This window comes from Sinocyclocheilus anshuiensis, unplaced genomic scaffold, assembly GCF_001515605.1.
Source record: "Sinocyclocheilus anshuiensis isolate Anshui unplaced genomic scaffold, SAMN03320099.WGS_v1.1 scaffold674, whole genome shotgun sequence".
NCBI lineage: Eukaryota > Metazoa > Chordata > Actinopteri > Cypriniformes > Cyprinidae > Sinocyclocheilus > Sinocyclocheilus anshuiensis.
Genome location: NW_015542395.1, coordinates 171477 through 190668, shown reverse-complemented (window position 1 = coordinate 190668; position 19192 = coordinate 171477). Strand labels below are relative to the sequence as shown.

Below are 19192 nucleotides of genomic sequence, written 5' to 3'. Positions count from 1 at the left end.
TATATTTAATATTTTATTGTTGTGTATTTTTCCTCTGTGCAGTCTTATTTAATCTGTTAGATAACAGGAAAATAACTTTTAAAGGGGCGGTGGATACAAAACAATTGACTTGTAATAATGTATATAATAGTATGTGACAAATTTGTGATTAGTACAGACTAATCACCAGGACATAATGTAAGGCAGGTCTTGATTTTTATCAGAGGTTTTATTGGATTTTGAAGCGGTGAAACATGTTAGGTAACATTTATAAATTCATATTTTTTTCCCTGCCCACACAGGCTTGATTACATAAGCCGAAACGTTGAGAATGTATTTTGATTATTGATTATGAAAATGTTTTTCTTTTAAATAGTTTGCACAGATTAATCATGCACACTGAAGAATGAAGAATTTAAACAGTTGATTATTTATTTATTTGCAGTGAATGGGTGCCGTCAGAATGAGAGTCCAAACAGCTGATAAAAACATCACAATAATCCACAAGTAATCCACACCACTCCAGTCCATCAGTTAATGACTTATGAAGCGAAAGCTGTGTGTTTGTTAGAAACAAATCCATCAAGATGTTTTTAACTTCAAACTATTGCTTCAGACTAAAATATGAGACCATAATCCATAATACTGCTTTCCTCATCTCATCTGAATCAGGAGAGAAATATGCACGGATCAAGCACTGCTTACAAGCCAAAACAGTTCATAACAAATTGTTGATGGATTTTGATGTAAGAGGACTTTTGAGATGGACTGGAGGAAGCGTTATTATGGATTATGGACTCGTAATTTAGCTGAAAGCAGCGTTTTAAAGTTAAAACTTCTTAATGATGGATTTGTTTCTTACAAACACAGCTTTCGCTTCACAAGATGTTAACTGATGGACTGGAGTGGTGTGGATTACTTGTGGATTATTGTGATGTTTATATCAGCTGTTTGGACTCTCATTCTGACGGCACCCATTCGCTGAAGAGCATCCATTGCTGAGCAAGTGATGCAATGCTACATTTCTCATAATTTTCATCTTGTCTTTAAATCAACTATGTGTGTTTGTTTCTTGTTGTTTGCTGTGGGAGTGCAGAGGTTTGTGCGAGTGCTATTCCAGGACGACAGTCGTAGTGCAGTTCGAACACTCCTCTGGAAGGCAGGAGAAAACGTCGAGGCTTTAGCCCAGACCTGCGCCGGTCTGTTCGGCGTGACGGAGCCGCAGCACTACTGTCTGTTCTGGAGGAGTGAAGGGGAAATGCGTCCTCTACCGGCCCACGTTCAGCCCCATCAGCTGGGCACGCACGAGGGAGCGTCGCTGTCGTACCTCCGCTCCGATCACGACTTCAGCAAGATGCGCAGACTGACCAGAGGAGGCGCCGTAGATCTGGGCGAGTCGGTGTGCGAGGAGTGAAGAGACACAGGTGCACAATGTGACTTTTACATTTATATTTGTTGGTGGAAAGAGGATTATGGATGTCACAAAGTATTTGAATGCTGTATACGTGTTCAGTTCTATGGATGATGGTGATTATTTTCATGTGTTCGGGTGTGTTGCGTGCAATCGGAGAGCACAATAGCATTTCAAATGAATCGAAGCAAGATACTTGGTAATAATGCAAAAAGCAATATCTGCCAAACAGGAGATCTGGAAATGCTGTTCAGCATTCTGAGATTCAGCGGTCACTTATTGATTGGCTTGCAGAGGTGTATATTGCAAAGTAATACCAAAGTGTTGAATATAAACAAAAAAAAATCTAAATACAAATGAGTTATGTTTAAACAATATATCATATATGTACACATCTGACATGCTCTGAGTAATGGCACTGTGCCTGCACTGGACGCATGTAGCATGTTGCATTAAATCACTCCTATTTGAATCACTGGAGCTGTTTACACTGGATGTGTCTGACGTGATGCACTTTCAGTTCACGCTTTCTGTTTTTGACACATTACAAAGCTGCCGCAGCCATTGTATTTCTTTCATTCATCTGAAATACAAACATGTATTTACAAATACCATAGGTGTGAAATGATAGATATTACTTTTATTTAATTCTACACTGTGGCCACATAAAATTTTTTTTTTAAATCTGGGTTTGATTTATTTTTTTTTTTCGATTTTGATGTGAGATTTAACCCTTTCATTCAGATTTTCATTTGAAGCTCCATTGCAGCACAACATCTCAAATTGTGTTTATGAACATGCATTAACGTCACTTAAATGCTGATTAATTTATTTTTAATCAAGATATTAGCAAAATAGACAAATGTCATCTATTAAATATATAGTAGTACGGTTTTATACTAATTATTTTTGTTAAAATACATAGTTATATATACACTACCATTCAAAAGGGTAAAGATATTTTAATGTTTTAACTTTTCTGTTCACCAAGGCTGCATTTATAATATTAGAAATACAATAAAATCAGTAATATTGTGACATATTATTACAATTTAAAATAACTGTTTTCTGTTTGAATATATCTTAAAAATATATATATTTTTAATAAAATATATTATAAAAATATAATTTATTCCTGCACTCTAAAAAATGCTGGGTTAAATACAATATTTTACCCAGCACTGGGTTGTATTTAACCCAGCATTTTTTAAAAGGTGTAATGCAAAGCAGTTCAGTGTCACATGATCCTTCAGAAATCATTCTAATATGCTGATTTGCTGCTCAAGAAACATTTCTGATTATTATCAATGTTGAAAACAGTTGCTGCTTCATATTTTTGTGGAAACCGTGATGCTTTTTAATTTTTGTGATTCTTTGATGAATAGAAAGTTCAAAAGAACAGCATTTATTTGAAAGAAACCTTTTGTAATTTATAAATGTCTTTACTGCCACTTTGGATCAATTTAATGCATCCTTGCTGAATAAAAGCATTCAATTCTCTTTAAAATAAATATATAAATATATATATCACTGACCCCAAACTTTTGAACAGTAGTGTAGATTTTTGTCGAAACACATAGTTGTTTATACAGTAACTACTGTATATCTATATAGTTGGAAACAAAGTTATTCACACATTTTGCTCTTGCTGAACTCTTAACATCGAGCTTATATATATTCATATTTCATTATGAGGTGAAGTGCAGCTTTGATACTTCCAGTGTAGACAACCGACACGCATGTGAATACAGTGTGATTATGGAGTGTGTAGTGAGTTTTGCAGTAACACTGCTGGTACTACAGTCGTTTTGTGGTACTCTGGTTGATTTTATGAGTTTTACTTGAACTGCAGCGGCTATATTTATTAGCTGATCATTGTGGACTTGCTCACTGAATCACCACTGGCCTGATATTTGTGTTTATTTGATTTATTCCTTCTCAAAGCAGACTATTTCAGTGTGTGAAGGATGTAGTGAACATGTGGCATCATGATCATTTGTGAATACTCATGTAAATAGACTCCAACGAATCCGGCTGGTTGTGTTTGGCAGATGTGTTCAGCACTAATAATGTATGTTGTGGCACTCTCTGGTTTCACCTCACGGTGGGCAGATAACCACGCAGACACTGTCAGGAGCTCCAATTATGGCTGCCCACAATTCAGCTCACACCGGCAAGCAAATGTTGTTAAGTCAGGATGAATTTCTCTCTCAGACTGAAGAGGGCCATCAGCTGTCAAACTTGGGTATTTCATAGACAGGTTTTAGGTTTTAGTTTTAAGACAGGGTCATATGCATGAAACGGTGCCGTTTGTGCCTGAAAAATTTAAAAATGTTATTGTTTTTGAACCAGCACTAATACCCTATTTAAATTATTAAAGGAACACTCCACTATTTTTGAAGTGCTACCGCCAGACCCGGAGATCGGCTGAATGGATTCGAAAACGGTAAAACTCAACTGTTTAACTCTAGGGGAGTTGGAAAATGAGCCTATTTTCAACAATAGTGGAGAGTTCCTTTAACTATTATCCCAAAAATAAAAGATGTGGTTACTGCCTCACACAGCACTAATAGTATTTACTGTTACTCTTACCATGAAAAGCTACATTATTTGGACCGTGTTTGGACTGTACTTCATTTCTGTACTTATAATTTGAATAGAAAATTCTGGTAGAGTATCACTGGTTTTGTGTGCCTTACAACATTAAAATAAAATAAATAAATATGTAAAAAAAAAAAGTTTTTAAAAATTGTTACATTGCAATGATATTTTATTATAAAAAATATTATTTTAATTTAATAATTGTTTGACATTTTTTGACATTTTTGCACTGATGTGCAACCCGTAATATTTTATTTGGGGTCCAGAAATCAGAAATGTGTTATATTTATATTAGTATTAATTAGTATTATTCGGGCTTGAACATCAGTGCAAAAATAAATATATATATATATATATATATATATATATACACACACACACACATATGCAACATATAACATTAATAATATATATATTGGCACTATATAGCATATATTACTAATATATACTATATTACATATATATTGTATAATTACATAAATACTAAGACTAATACACACACACACACACACACACACACACACACATATATATATATATATATATATGTATATGTGTGTGTAATATAATATTCGGGCATAAACATCAGTGTCAAAATGTCTGATATTTTAGTTAATTCCAACACTATATAACCCATTAAAATGTAATGGTGATGGATGGGAACAATATGCAAATATTTATTATTTTATTTTTTTAATGACTTTCGGTAACACTTTATTTTAAGGTGTCCTTGTTACACATCTTACATGTACTTGCTATTATAATAACAATTAATTATGCATAATTACATGCAAGTCAAACCCAAATCCTAACCCTAACCATATAGAAAGTACATGTAGTTATTTAATATTACTCAGTACTTATATGTATGATTACACTGTAACAAGGACACCTTAAAATAAAGTGTAACCTGACTTTCTTTCACATTAAGCACTTAGAGTTAACTCATGCAGACACACACGGCAGCGTTTTCTGCGAATGTCCCGCCAAACGACTGTTTCATCAAACGCTCTCTCGCCGGTTTCACTCTGACTCTGAATGTGACATTGTAATACTTTCTTTCTACAGTGAACTATAACTATAATGTAATGCTTATTCTATGATTCATGGGGCTCTGATTTTGACTTCAGTTCAGCTTTGATGCTTTTTATTGCTGGATCAGTTGAACTCGTGGCCGATGCATGCCTTCGTTTGTGATGCGGTTCATTGTGATGCATGAATGAACAATATGCTTCATATGGCATCATCACGCTCAGATTAATTTCTCTGAATGTTTACTGCCTAGGGAACAGTGCTGTACGCTTGTTCACTGACATACAGTATTAAACATACAGTATTATGAATGCAAACGCCTGGCATCTGTCTCTCTGGAGCCGCTGGTTGGCGATTATGGATTATTGTTTGCTGTTTTATACACTCACATTGACCTGAACTTTAGTAGGTTTGTAGTCTTTGTAGCCCACAAGATGGCAGCAGCAACTTAGTATCAATATGTAATGTAGTTTTGCAGATCTTTTTCAAATTTGAATCATATTTGGTGGATTGGTTGGAAAAATAACAATAAGAAAGATTGATTATCAACAAGTGACTTTTATTGATCTATTTTAAAATGTAAAAATGTTTAGCCAGTTCAAACTCTTCTCTCAATGTCTTTAGTTTCAATTTGCCATTTATTTCATTACATTTCTTTTTTGTGTACAGTACATGATGTGATTCAAACCTTAAACTTTGAGGTCTGAATACGCTTGGAATAAACGTCTGAAGTCTCCAGTTAGTTAAATCTGACAAAACGACAACTCGGTTAAAATGCAAAAGAGTTCATGAATAAAGAAAAATATTTTATTTGTTATTTCTAAAAATAACATTTGGCGTCTTAGTTTGGTTTAGTTTTAGTTAATTTTAGGTGCTTTCATCTTTTTTTTAAATATTTATTCATTTATATACATTTCTGTGTAGCTTTGATTAATTTTATTTCAGTTTTAGTTTAATTTTTAATAGTGCTGTCAAACGATTAATCGCGATTAATCGCATCCAAAATAAAAGTTTTTGTTTACATAATATATGTGTGTGTGTACTGTGTATATTTATTATGTATATATAAATACACACACATACAGTATATATTTTGAAAATATTTACATGTATATGCATTTATATATTTATATTCTTATATTTTATATTATATATAAATATATTTAATATATAAACATAACATCTTTTTCTTAAATATATGCATGCATGTGTGTGTATTTATATATAAATAATAAATATACACAGCACACACACACACATATTATGTAGACAAAAACTTTTTATTTTGGATGCAATTAATCGCGATTAATCGTTTATTTAACTTTTCAAGTTTAATCTTTTCTTCTAATATTTCTATTTTATTTTATTTCAGCTTTATTAAAAATGTTACATTTATACTTTGATGACAAATTTGCAAGAGTTAAATCTGACAGAATCGCCTTGAGGACTCATTCAGAGAGAAAAACAATTCATAAAGAGAGTAAAAATGCTTTATTTCTATTTTTACAATTATAACATTTGGTGTTTTAGTTTGGTAAGACAGCAGTAATAATATTAAATCTTATTTGAAATAATCAATATGGCATGAAGTCTAAAGTATGACCATGGTTATTTTAGTATCATCGAGATATTATTATAGTTTTTATTCATATTTTGAATGAGTTTTTATTTTATATTATGTGTTTTCATTTTACTTTGTTACATTTTAATTTTGTTTTTGTCATTTTTATTCGGTTTTTTTTTTTTTATATGTCTATATAGTTTCCTTTAATTTTAGTTATTTCAGTTTAGTTATTTTAGTACATGAAGATAAACTAAATGAAAACGAGAAATGTTGCCTTAGCAACTAAATGGAAATAAAATAAATTTTATATATATATTTTATTTTATTTCACTCAGGCCTGGTTTCACAGACAGGGCTTAGACTAAGCCAGGATTAGGCCATAGTTCAATTAGGACATTTAAGTAATTTTTATAAACGTGCTTAGAAAAAAAAACATTCCTGGTGTGCTGTTTGAGACAAAACAAAGGCACTGATATATTTTAAGATCAGTCAGTGGAAGTTTCTTTCAGTTGAAACAGTTCAGACTTACATTTTAGTCTAGGACTAGGCTTAAGCCTTGTCTGTGAAACCGGGGGTTAGAGTTTATTTTAACTCAAGTAATGAAAATAGTTTTGTGGTTTTAGTTTCAGTTCACTATAATAACCCTGACTATGACCTTTATGTATTTATTTGATCATTTATTTCGATAGCTAGGTAGTGTTTGAGTTACTTAGCTATACTTTAAAGCCTGTAATTAGTCTTTAGAAACGCATCGGATGTCTATGATATGCAGTGTTTGAGCGTGTGGGTCTGTTTCATATGAACAGCAGTAGATATGAATGTGGATAAAGGCTTTGGCGTGTCGACGCTCTCATCTCAGCGCTCCTCCCAGTTTGTCCAGCACCTTCAGGCCTCTCTCCTCGTACTCGGCTCGCGAGAGCCAGAAAGACTCTTTGTCTTTCATGATGTTGGCCAGCACCGCTCCTCCCATGAACACCATGTGTTTGCGCCGCGGAGGGTCTTCGATGCGGATCTTAAATTTCTGCGAGAAAACAGCAGTGAAGAGAACGCCAAAATCAGCTCGACTGAAACCAAATGAACTGAAAACTAATACAAAAGCTCAATTTCTGACGTATAGCCTGCATCTTTGGATTGACGCTAAGTTTATTGTGAGTGGTACCTCTGTTAGCATCATTTACATGTTAATAGCAGTGAACTCTATTGCTTTTCTAAGGCCTTTGTGATGTAAAACTGCTCAGCTGGGACCTCATGTATGAATGTTTTCTACACACTAATTGAGTTTTTGAAAAGTCCATAAACTAGCGGTCGACCAGTAATGGATAGACACTATTACAATATTTATTATTATTTTGAATTGGCTTGTAGTTTTCATATTTTCAGTTTTTCTTTTTAATTATAGTTTTAGTCATTTAGTTGTGATTTTATCATTTTTATTAATATTTGTATTTTAAATATTTCTATATAATTAATTTTTATTTCAATTTTACTTTTAGTAATTTAAGTACTTCAACCTCAACTTATTTCAGTTAGTTATCAAGGCAACATTTCTATTTTTTAAGTTTTTCTTTCGAAAAAAATATATATATATATATATATTATTATTATGATTATTTAATTTTTTTCTTTTAAGCTTTATTTCAATTACCAAAATTGTTACACTGTAGCCCACTTGCAATTTTTTGTCTTGTTTTAAGCATAAATCTAGGAATTTTGAGGTTTATGCATAAAATATGTGAAAAAAAATATTTTCTAATGGGAAAATAATACAAATAAGCTTAAAATGAGGTTTTAATATTGAACATAATTTTGCTTCTGAGGTAAATTTATCTTGTTTTAAGGGTTTCTACTGGGGAGAAAAATCCAGAAATCCTAGCATAGGGATTAGCGACATTAGCATTAGCATGACAGCTTACAGAAAGTTTCTCAGTGTCTCCCTTCAGCACTCTCTCCAGATACAGCTGCTTGATCTCACGCTCCAGACGGGAGGGAAGTCCCGGGTACATGGTGCTTCCTCCAGACAGGACGATGTGCTTGTAGAAATCTGACCTGCAGATGGACAGTAAGACATGATGGAACATTTCATACAGAAATCAGTTTAATTTCTATCAGAAACGACTGTGACATGCTGAAAATTACCTCAGAAAAAAAAGTGCTTCGGTTATATTTGACCTGAAATACTCCTTTACTGAGTAAAGTGTCCCCAAAAGCTCTTGCATAAAAATATCTCCCAACAAGCAGAAGAACATTTGCAGAACAAATCCGTCCAATTACTGGCCATCAACTTTTGCACAGAGTCAAGCATTAAGCGTCTAATTGAGGATGATGCTGTGGAATTATTCTGACCTGGTGTCAATGTCTGCTGCCTGGATGGTGTTGAAGAGCAGTTCTGCCACACCAACACCCTCCACGTTAATGAGATGAGGCTGGAAAAGAGCCTCTGGTGCTCCAAACCTCTCGCCTCCAACCGTTATCATCCGGCCGTCTGGTAACTGCACACAAAAAAGGTCAGTAAAATCTTTATATTTTGTAAAGAGGCCAGTTAAGTTTATATGCATGCGTGAGAAACTTCTAGCAGCTCTCTTGCGCCCCCTGTGTGCAGCTACATAGAGTGCATTAGTGCCATACTGCTTTTTTTTGTATTTTCACATTCATTTTTCTCATAGGGATTTTTAAAAAGTCTTCTTTAAGGCACTATAAGCTATGAACCAAGCTACAAGGTGAATCACAGCATTACAAACTTGGATTTTGAAACAAAGATGTATGTGAAAATCAAACAAACAGACAGGACTGGTACAGAAAGATACAAGACTTTGAATGGTTTTAGTGAGGGGGAAAAAACTACAATCCCATGAAGCCTTACGAATGACATAATCGAATTAAAAATTACGGCAAAATACAAAATATTCATTTAAAGTTGTTGATTTTATCTATCTGTGTTTTACGCAAAATATCAATGTTTATACAACTATTTAAGTACTGTGAGAGTGTAGACCTACTTTTCACGTCATCAGAGACCAAATGATTACGTCATTTGTTGTGTTTCATGAGAGTGGGTGGAGCTAAAGAGCTCTTGGCGACTGATTGGTGGAATTTTTGCACAGCATCATGGGTGATGTAGTTGTTGTTTTTTTTTTTAACACAAATTCCACTGTTTAACAGGAATATTTAAAAAATTAGTTGAAATAATGTGAACATGATTTAAAACAAAGCATATACCATTGATTAACAATCCATTAGTTCACAACAAGTCTGTCTTAAAATGATGTTATTGTTAAAAATCTGTTTCCCTATGGAGAAATAGTTTTTACTGGAAATTGACGGTTTAACTGGAAATCTCAATTGGAAAGTTAAATTAATATGCACTAGATCTGTGATTCTCAGTTAGTTTTGCCTCAGGACCCAAATACTGTAATGGACATACAGTATCGAACTTTGCCTATTTTTGTTCATGGTTTGTGAGGGCATGTCCTACAATACCTTCGTTTTCATCAGCTGTAAGTGTGTTTCTAGGGTTTCGAGTGTATTACCGTGTAGGACTCCACCAGGATTGTGGTCTCATTGGCCAGTTTCTGTTCCTGCTCAATGTTGTAGCCAACAAAACACAGTTTCTCCTTCATCATCCGCACCGTCTCGAAGTCCGCCGTGTGGTTGAAGGCATAGCCTCGCAGAAGCAAAAGCTACATGGATGGAATATACTGGATGAATATATAACAGATGAAAGATGTCTTTTTTGCTAACACTTGGCATATATTGATAATGCCAGATGCAGATTGATCTTTTTAAAAAATAAATCAATAATTCTAGATTGATTCTAGTTTTGATCCATTTTGAGATCATTTATGAAAATGAGTCTGCAAAATAGACAGTTTGATGAAATGTCCAAGGTTCAATAGAATTAAACCCTGTCGACAGTAATGTTGATTACAGTAAATGGGGCTTTGATGAACTTTCTCTACATCTAAGCACCATGAAACAACATTGGACCGTTAAAAGCTCATTTTGGGGGGTGAACGAACTAAACCGGTAACATCGCACTGAAGTGGTCCTCCTCAGTTTCCATGGTGAGAACAGAGAATATGAAAATGTCACCTTAATCAGATAGCGCGTGATGTCACGTCCTGCGATGTCTAAGCGGCGTGTGAGATGAGGGAGAGAGAAGCCCTCGTAAACGGGACAGATGTGAGTCACACCATCTCCGGAGTCGATCACCACACCGGTCAACAAACCTGCCACACGAACAAAGCGTACATTCAGGCTTGCCAAGTCTGCGGTTTTCGAAATTGGGCCCCCTTTATACGGTTGTCGCTGGTTGATTTTATTTGATTTTTTTCTCATTGGTTTGACATTTTGCATATTTGACTGAAACATTTATATTCATATATTATAAAACGGAGAGTTCCGGTCCTTGATTCTGATTGGCTGAGCCACGTTCAACGCTGTTGTAAATTACTCTACAAAGTAACATACACCTTTGTTTACGTTTGTGTGTTGCTCGGCAATCACTTTGTTGCAACCACAACTGATTCTGAGGAACTACATTGTTTGGTGGAAGAATACTGTTTTTATTAATATCATTACACTTTATTTGCTCCGTTTTATTTTGTGAAACCTTACTATGTATATGGAATAACCGTTTTATAAAAGCAATAACCCCCGTGAAGCCGTGGTTTACAGTGAATTTATAACAGCTAAGGGGGTTTTAGGCACTCCGCTTCGCGCCGTTAGCTGTTATAAATTCACTGTAAACCACGGCTTCTTGGGGCTTATTGCTTTATTTTCCCCATTTTATATTCAACCAGTGATGTGCAAGGTGACAGGTTTTGTGAGGGAGCGTCCCATTCAGCCTTTGGGCTTCTTTGAAAACAGACTGATTATGAGTGATTTTCAAATCCCGCCTTTTAAATAAAACAGACAATCGGCGATTGGTAAGTCATCGATCGACCCGACATATAAGATTTTTTTAACGCTATTTGAGCTTAAGAAACAATATTTATGGGGCAGTTCATGTCAGATTATGTTGCTGATTTGAAACGTGCTATTTAAACCTGTGTGTAGTAAGAGGTTTTTGAGATTTCAGGATTTCCCCATTCAAGTAGAAAGGACTTGGCATCTTGGATGCCTGAAATAGTTGCCCGGAGGCTTTGCGTATACAGCCGCCGAGTGAACAGAATTTCCTTAAAAAGGACTTTGGTATAATGCATAAAAGTGACATAGGGCCCAGAGGCTGAGAGGGGCCCCCCCACCACTGAATGTGATTTTGAGGGGGGCCCCATAGCAAATTCTGTGCAGTGGGCCCAGAATCCCTAGCGACTACACTGATGGGAGTGGTGTATTTTGAGTTCACTGAAAAAGAATGTTAAATTTACAGTTTTTGTTGAGATAATTAAATATCCAACTCAACCAAACTAGAGGCAACTAAACCTACTTTTTAATCTTCCGCTTACTTTTTAAAAAAAGTCGAAACAATAAGGCATCACTAATTATTCTAGTGATACATTATGAGTTGTGATAATTAATCGCAGCATTTTATTTATTTTTTACAGTGTTTTGATATCAGGGTGATTGAGCTATTTTGGCCTATTTTTTGTTTCGCAGACCTGGCAACCCTTGTTCTTTGTTGAACACATTAGAGAATGGTCTGTTTTACCCTGAGCGTAGAGAGTCAGCACGGCTTGAATGGCGATGTAGATGCCGTGGAACTTGTAGGTCTCAAACATGACCTCGGCGATCTTCTGCCGGTTCTTCAGCGGGTTCAGGGGTGGCTCCGTCAGCAGGACCTTACAGTCGGGAGGGCTGATGTTGAGCCGCCGCGGGCCGAACGTGTGATCCCACAGGTGCAGCATGTCCTCCCAGCAGCGGACCATCCCGTTCTCCATGGGGTACGAGACCTCCAGCAAGGAGCGGCATTCGCTCGCCTCGTCACCAACCATCAGATCCTGAAGACAGGTGAACAGTGTTGATTTCAGTATTGAACGAGTATTCAAATTACTGAATTACTGAGGGTATTGGATTTTTAATTAATCTCATTTACATTAATAAAAATTTATTTTTATTCAGTTCATTTAAAATTCATCTGTGTATTCCATTATTCTATATTCTGCAAATTTATAGATGTAGTATAGTTTCTGCATCTCACGCAACTCCCAAATAATCTACTGTCTAACGTCAACAATCTTTGAAACTTTTTTAAAAGAAAATGTTGTTACATGTCTGAGAAATATAAATCTATTTTAGAATAATAAATATGACAGTGCATGTGTTGTTTACATTATATTTCTGTGGTTATTGAAACAGTCTTGAAATGTACGAGAGTGCAAGGGATATATTATTGCATTAAATAATATAGAATAAGGCACTTAAAACTACAATAAAAAATATATTAAAACGAGGAATAGAGTTATTTGAAATAGTAAACTGTAATAAATGAGAGATGTTTTATTGCTACAATGTATATTAGTGTAATTTATTCATATGCTATATATTAATATTTTGAATTGTTTTATATTTTAATATTTTCAGGTTGTACTATTTTAATTTTATTTTAAGTTTTAGTAGTTTTATGTTCTTTTGTCATTTTTATTGTTTTTTAAATATTTCTGTATAACTTTCAATTTCTTTTTATTTGTTTTAACAGTTTTATTTCAATGTAATTTTATTGTTTTAAATTTATTTATTTAACTACTTGGTATTGCAACATTTTTTATATATATATTTTTTTCAGCTTTATTTTAATTAGGGAAACAATTTTAATAATTTTAGTTTTAGTTAACGATAACAACACGTGTGTGTGTGTGTGTGTGTGTGTGTGTGTGTGTGTGTGTGTGTGTGTGTGTGTGTGCGCGTGTGTGTGCGCGTGTGTGTGTGCGCGTGTGTGTGCGCGTGCGTGTGCGTGTGTATTTTTGTTTTGTTTTGCCCGGATAACTCACCTTGATCTCTATATTCCCAACTTTTGTGTCTGACCGAATGATGGGACGTCCCACCAGGGCTGGGAAGATGTGATCGGGAAAATTGGAGCCAGCAAAACCACACTTGACAAACTGCAGACATTATGTGAGAAGATGACAACTCAGTTCTCTTCTATACCTATTTCAGTTTTCTAAGGTCAGCGCTGCAGATATTGCACCGAATTGTCTGAGATTAGCTTGTTTTGAAGAACTGCAACTTCCCCAACTCCCTCTAACTTCCCTTTATGTTCACTTAACTGTGTTTTCAAGTTTCAGGTCATGAATCTCCAGACTAGAGAAGCACAACACTAGCAAGCTTCAAAGTTTAAAGCACTTCCTCATTTGTGACCAATAACCATGTATCTTTTCCCCTGCCACCTTTTAAGGTGAAGTGAGTGGTGTTTCTGGGCAGACGTGTTCAGACAGATTTCAGCAATGCAACAGGCCTCTGCATGAGCCCACGGCAGGCATGCAGCAATGCAGTCACTACAGTAAAGTAAAGCAAATAAAGTTTCTGAAATCTTATTTGTGTTTAAAAAATTTAGTTGGAAGCTTTTAAAATGGCAAAATATTTATTTCTATGTAGGTTAGGGTTAGGGTTAGTAGAAGTTTCCTTCAACATTCATTTAAACACAAATAGTGTTGCTGTTCAGTCCTGTGCATCAGTATCCAATATTTAAATCAGTGATATTCTATAGCAGCAGATATATTGCTTACATAGAGTTTTAGCCCCAGAATAATGACTTGTAAATCTCTTACCCCCGTCCCATTGTCACAGACGATCACTTTCCTCCCGCCGCTGTCCATGCTGTTTCAGAGGAGCTGCAGTGCATTCGGTGAGGATGCAGACGCTCGTCAGTCTCAGTCAAGCTGTTTTGTGAAGTGAGGTCAGATTTAAAGGGGCCGGTTTACCTGAGGAGGAACAGAGCGACTCCGCCTTCACTGCACGCACTGCTTGTTACACTCTAAAAATATGACATTTCATGGAAAAATAATGCAGAAATCTTACAGTAAAAACTGTTAATTGGTGAACTGCCAGTCACCTTATCGTACAATAAATATATTATACTTTGAAAGATGTATATATTTGAAATATGTAAATAAAAAAACTGTAAAATATTGTAAAAAATGATGCATAAAAATAACGAACTACCTTATAATTGAGAATTTATAATTAAGAAACTAATACATATATTTTTACGGTAAAAAAAAAAAATAATGAAATCCCAAAGGAAAAACCTTTTAAGTTCCATTATCATACAATAAAATGTTGCATTTTAAAAGACAATTCACGTCATTTAAATATTGTGGAAAATGATACATAAAAACCTTATAATTGTGAAAATGTTTAGTCTATTTAACGAAGCAATTTTTACAGTAAAACCATAAAAATCCCAAAAGAAAAACCTTTTATCCTGCAGAGTTACACTCTAAAAATATGCAATTTAATGAAAAAATAATTACAAACATGTTACAGAAAAATCCTGTTGATTGGTGAACGTATCATACAGTAAATATATTTGTATTATATTTCAAAAGACAATAGATATTTCAATTACTGTAAAATGTTACCTTATAATTGAGAAAATGTATACGTAACAATTTGTAATGACATGAGAGTGAGTAAATTATGACAAAATTCTCATTTATCATTAATTATTCCTTGAAATGGTGATAGGTTTTGTAAAGCTGTATTATTGTTGATGCTTATGAGCGACTTTTGTTTTACCAGCCGTTTAGCATCTACAATTCACACTTGGAGTCTCTTAGATTCAAAAATAATATCATTTATTTCAAAATTGCAAACAGCAGACAAATGAAAACAAGACAGTCATGTGAGTATGGGTGTGGAAATGATAAATGACGGACGGTCATAAAGTTTGATGCCGGCCTCAAAGTATAGGCACATAAAAAGCTGAGTGACTCCGTTTGCTGAAATGAAATGTACAGAAAGTTGATTGCAAGATGGTGTGTGTTCACAGTGTGTCCAAATTCACAGCGTATTAAAAGGTAAGCAGCATTAATATTCCATAACGTCAGTTAATCTATGTTCATCCAGACTACATCATTATAGTCCCAATGGACCTAAATCCTCATTTAAGAACAAAAAAATAACAAAATGCAATGTTAGCACAATAACTGACATAATCTACACTACATTCTTATGAATACATACAGCAGCAAGTTAACTCTACCTTCTGTTTTCAGTGGGTCTCTTTTCGAACAAGCAGATCAAACCGCTTCATGGTTTTGACAGATGTTTGTAGTGCTATGAAAGGCCTGGCTGGACGATCTAGATTAGATTTCAAATACGAAATCTGCATAATAGATGTCCTTCTGTGTGATATGTCTCCTATTTTGTGCCACCTGAGTATTAGAATGATTAAAAAAGCCAATGAGCCTGAAGAGATTGATTTGGCACGTGCCTTTTAAGAGGTCCGCAGTCTAAAAATTGTAGTTCCTCTTTGGTCAGGGACGAACCGATCACGAAAAAGGGAGCAACTGAGAACTCCGTTCTTTTTAGTCTGATTTCTTGAAATTTAAAACAGCAAATCGAGCTGATTTCTCGGTTTTTCCTTTAAGTGCATGTACAAGCAGCAGTCCTCTGCCCTCCAGATGCTTCAAACTCTTGTGTCTTTCGGTCCGTTTCGGAGGGCAGGTGCAGGTGTTCCTCACGACTCAAACTCGCTGTCGCTGCTGACGGATATGTCTGGCGTGGAGGCCCCGGTCCCCCGCGGCCCCGTGCCCGAGCTGCAGTCGCTCCCGGGACGATGCGGTGAGGAGCCCTGATGGTGCGTGTTGTGCTCCGAGGAGCATTCTGGAGAGCTTCTGGAGGGAAGGAGGGATGAATCTTGCTGCAATCTGGCGAAAAAATGAGAGGTAGAAGAATATTTTACTCTACACTTGAGATGCAAATCAGTCTCTAGTCTCTTAAATATAAAGGTTCCAAATGGAGGTTTTTCGCAGTGATGTCATAAAAGAACCATTTTTGATTTCCCAAAGAACCTTTAAGTGTACAGTTCTTAAAAAAGAACCATTTTTTGAAGAACATTTTAAACCTTTTGTGGAACGGAATAATTCCATGGATCTTCATGGAACCATCGATGCCAAAAAAGAACCTGTATTTGTAAGAGTGTAAAAGCACATAAAACTCATGCGCTTTATTTGTGTGAGAAATACAACCAAATCTTGTAATTATGTGGGAATGTCATATGCATACTTTTATGGTGCTTTTTGTCCTTTTTGGAGTTTGGGTGTATAAATAAAGTAAGTAAATTATTGATTTTTTTATTATTGATTTATATGAGCTGTTTGTATTCCTGTAAGCTTCAGCTGGTAACACTTCACAATAAGGTTTTATTTGTTATCTTTAGTTAACTATATTAGTTAACATGAAAAATACTTACAGATATCTTAGTTCGTATCTTAGTTAATGTTAAGATCAACATTTACAAATACATTATTAAAATCAAAAGTTGTATCTGTTAACATTAGTTAATGCACTGTGAACTAATATGAACTAATATTAACTAACATTAACAAAGGTTAATAAATTGTTAAATTGTTAGTTCATGTTAGTTAATGCATTAACTAATGTTAACAAATGCGACCTTATTGTAAAGTGTTACCCTTTACTGAATATCATGTAATGTGCGTTTTGCAATTGCGTTTTATTTATTAAAATTTTGAATTAGCTTTTTCAAAATTTTTGTATGTTTGTATATTTTAAATGTGCTTTTGGCGTTCTTATTAGATTTGGTTATATATTAGCCTATATTTCTATTTTTTTACTTTTTCCGTTCAATATTCATATTTTATTTTATTTAAGATTTATTTCAATGAACAGAAATGGTTTTAGTAGTTTTGGTGGTAACACTTTATTTTAAGGACCAATTCTCGCTATTAATTAGCTGCTTATTAGCATGCATATTACTAGCATATTGGCTGTTTATTAGTACTTATAAAGCACATATTAATGCTTTATTCTGCATAACCGTATTTTAGATCCCTTAACCTACCCCGTACCTAAACTTAACAACTACCTTACTAACTATTAATAAGCAGCAAATTAAGAGTTTGTTCAGGGAAAATTCCCTATTCTAAAGTGTTACCGTTTTGGTTAATATTAACAACAGTGAATGAGCAATGAAATACAAATGCCTTGTTTTTTGTTTCTCAGCCATTCATTTTTAGTAGAGTGTATGAGTTTGTGTACCTGTTTTTAGCAGACGCTGCTCTGTCCCGCTGTCTTCTGTTTTTGAACCAGTTGCCCACCTGAGTGGGTGTGAGTCCCGTGGCCTGAGCCAGATGACGCTTTCTGGAGGGGTTTGGATAGGGATCCTGCAGGTACCATTCCCTCAGGAGGCTACGGGTTCGCTCCTAAAAGACACAAAACCAAGAGCACTGTCACCTTTTACAAAAAATGACATTTACTTCAAAGTTACAATACCATTCAAAAATTTGGAGTTGGTAAGATTTGTAATATTTTTAAAGAAGAATTTTCTGCTCACCAAGGCTGCATTTATTTGATCAAAAATACAGTAATAACAGTGAAATATTATTACAATTAAAATAGCCGTTTTCTATTTGAATACATTTTAAAATGTAATTTATTCCTGAAAGCTGAATTTTCAGTAGCCATTATTCCACACTTTCAGTGTCACGTGTCACATGATCCTTCAGAAATCATTCTAATATGCTGATTTGCTGCTCAAGAAACATTTCTATTATCAATGTTGAAAACTTCATATTTCTGTGCAAACCGTGATCTCATTAAAACAGATTTTTGTGCACATTTTCAGAAATGAACTGTAATAACCTATTTGGTGTAGCTTAAAGGCACAATATGTAATTTTCGCCGCTAGAGGGCACGTATTCAAATTAAACAAAGAGACAAAGGCGCAGAGTTGCCAAGTCCGCGTATTATACGCGACTTTGGGCTTCTTTTTTTGTAAAGTTGCGTGAAAAAATCCCGGGTTGCGGTTTTTTGGGCTTATTTTAAAAAATATGGTTGCTTGTTAGGAAAATCTGACAAGCAACTTCGTTTCTTTTCATTTATGTTCACTGTATTCTCCAATGCATTGATTGACACTCTGTCTGCTCACAGTTAATAGCCAATCAGTGCAAAAATATAAGTGCTGTAGCGTAATTTGTCAAATATTCCGCCCCCTCCTCACACGCCTTCTTTTTGAATGTGATTTTTCTTTAATGAGGGATTGAAGTAAAATCATGTTCAAAAAGAAGGCGCGTGCCCCTTTTTTTTGACCGTGTTTTTTCTTCAATGAGGGATTGAAGAAAAATCACGTTCAAAAAGAAGGCGCATGACGCTGTAATCCAAGCGATGATAGTAGTAGATGTAGAGGAGTGGGATGACTTTTTCCTTTATAAGGTAGCCTAATTTTTAATTTTTACAATGTTTTTGTAATGTATTACTATTAAAGAAATCATGTTCATGGATGAGCTAATGATTTATTAACGTAGTAGAATGAAGCAGGGTGAGGCTGAAAGCCGTCCAAGCGAAACGAGGCTGCTGAAGGAGCGTGACACACATGGCTCGAAAGCAGCGGAGCTTTTATTATGCCACAGTCGACTGCTTCCGGTCGTGCGTATGTGGGGTAAAGCAGCGGAGCTTTTATTATGCCACAGTCAACTGCTTCCGGT

At 34.9% G+C, this 19192-nt stretch overlaps 2 protein-coding genes and 1 pseudogene across 2 annotated transcripts in view; 1 reads left to right on the top strand and 2 right to left on the bottom strand.

Annotated features, from left to right (window-relative positions):
* Positions 1-1955, top strand: part of LOC107692828 (ras and Rab interactor 2-like) — a 41257-nt gene extending 39302 nt beyond the window's left edge. Inside the window, exon 11 of the mRNA XM_016492035.1 lies at positions 1076-1955. Coding sequence (XP_016347521.1) covers positions 1076-1393 — 318 coding nt within the window. The 3' untranslated portion in view covers positions 1394-1955. The remainder of the gene's footprint in view (positions 1-1075) is intronic.
* Positions 1956-7267: 5312 nt separating this feature from the next.
* Positions 7268-14401, bottom strand: LOC107692827 (actin-related protein 2). The gene is made up of 8 exons (XM_016492034.1): positions 14291-14401; positions 13514-13624; positions 12235-12523; positions 10677-10813; positions 10115-10264; positions 8931-9076; positions 8501-8633; positions 7268-7608 (listed from the first exon to the last, which is right to left on the bottom strand). Exons 1-8 carry the CDS (start codon positions 14336-14338, stop codon positions 7438-7440), a joined length of 1185 nt encoding a protein of 394 aa, XP_016347520.1. The 5' UTR covers positions 14339-14401; the 3' UTR covers positions 7268-7437.
* Positions 14402-15372: 971 nt separating this feature from the next.
* Positions 15373-19192, bottom strand: part of LOC107692842 (homeobox protein SIX6-like) — an 11005-nt pseudogene continuing 7185 nt past the window's right edge.

What these genes read in the sequence shown, in the direction of transcription:
- LOC107692827 (XM_016492034.1), bottom strand. Translation starts at nt 14,338, where the DNA reads ATGGACAGCGGCGGGAGGAAAGTGATCGTCTGTGACAATGGGACGGGG. An exon ending in TCCTGGTGGAGTCCTACACG is followed by an intron (nt 9,077 to 10,114) that starts GTAATACACTCG and finishes TTTTGTGTGCAG; the next exon opens with TTACCAGACGGCCGGATGAT. An exon ending in GCAGCAGACATTGACACCAG is followed by an intron (nt 8,634 to 8,930) that starts GTCAGAATAATT and finishes GTCCATCTGCAG; the next exon opens with GTCAGATTTCTACAAGCACA.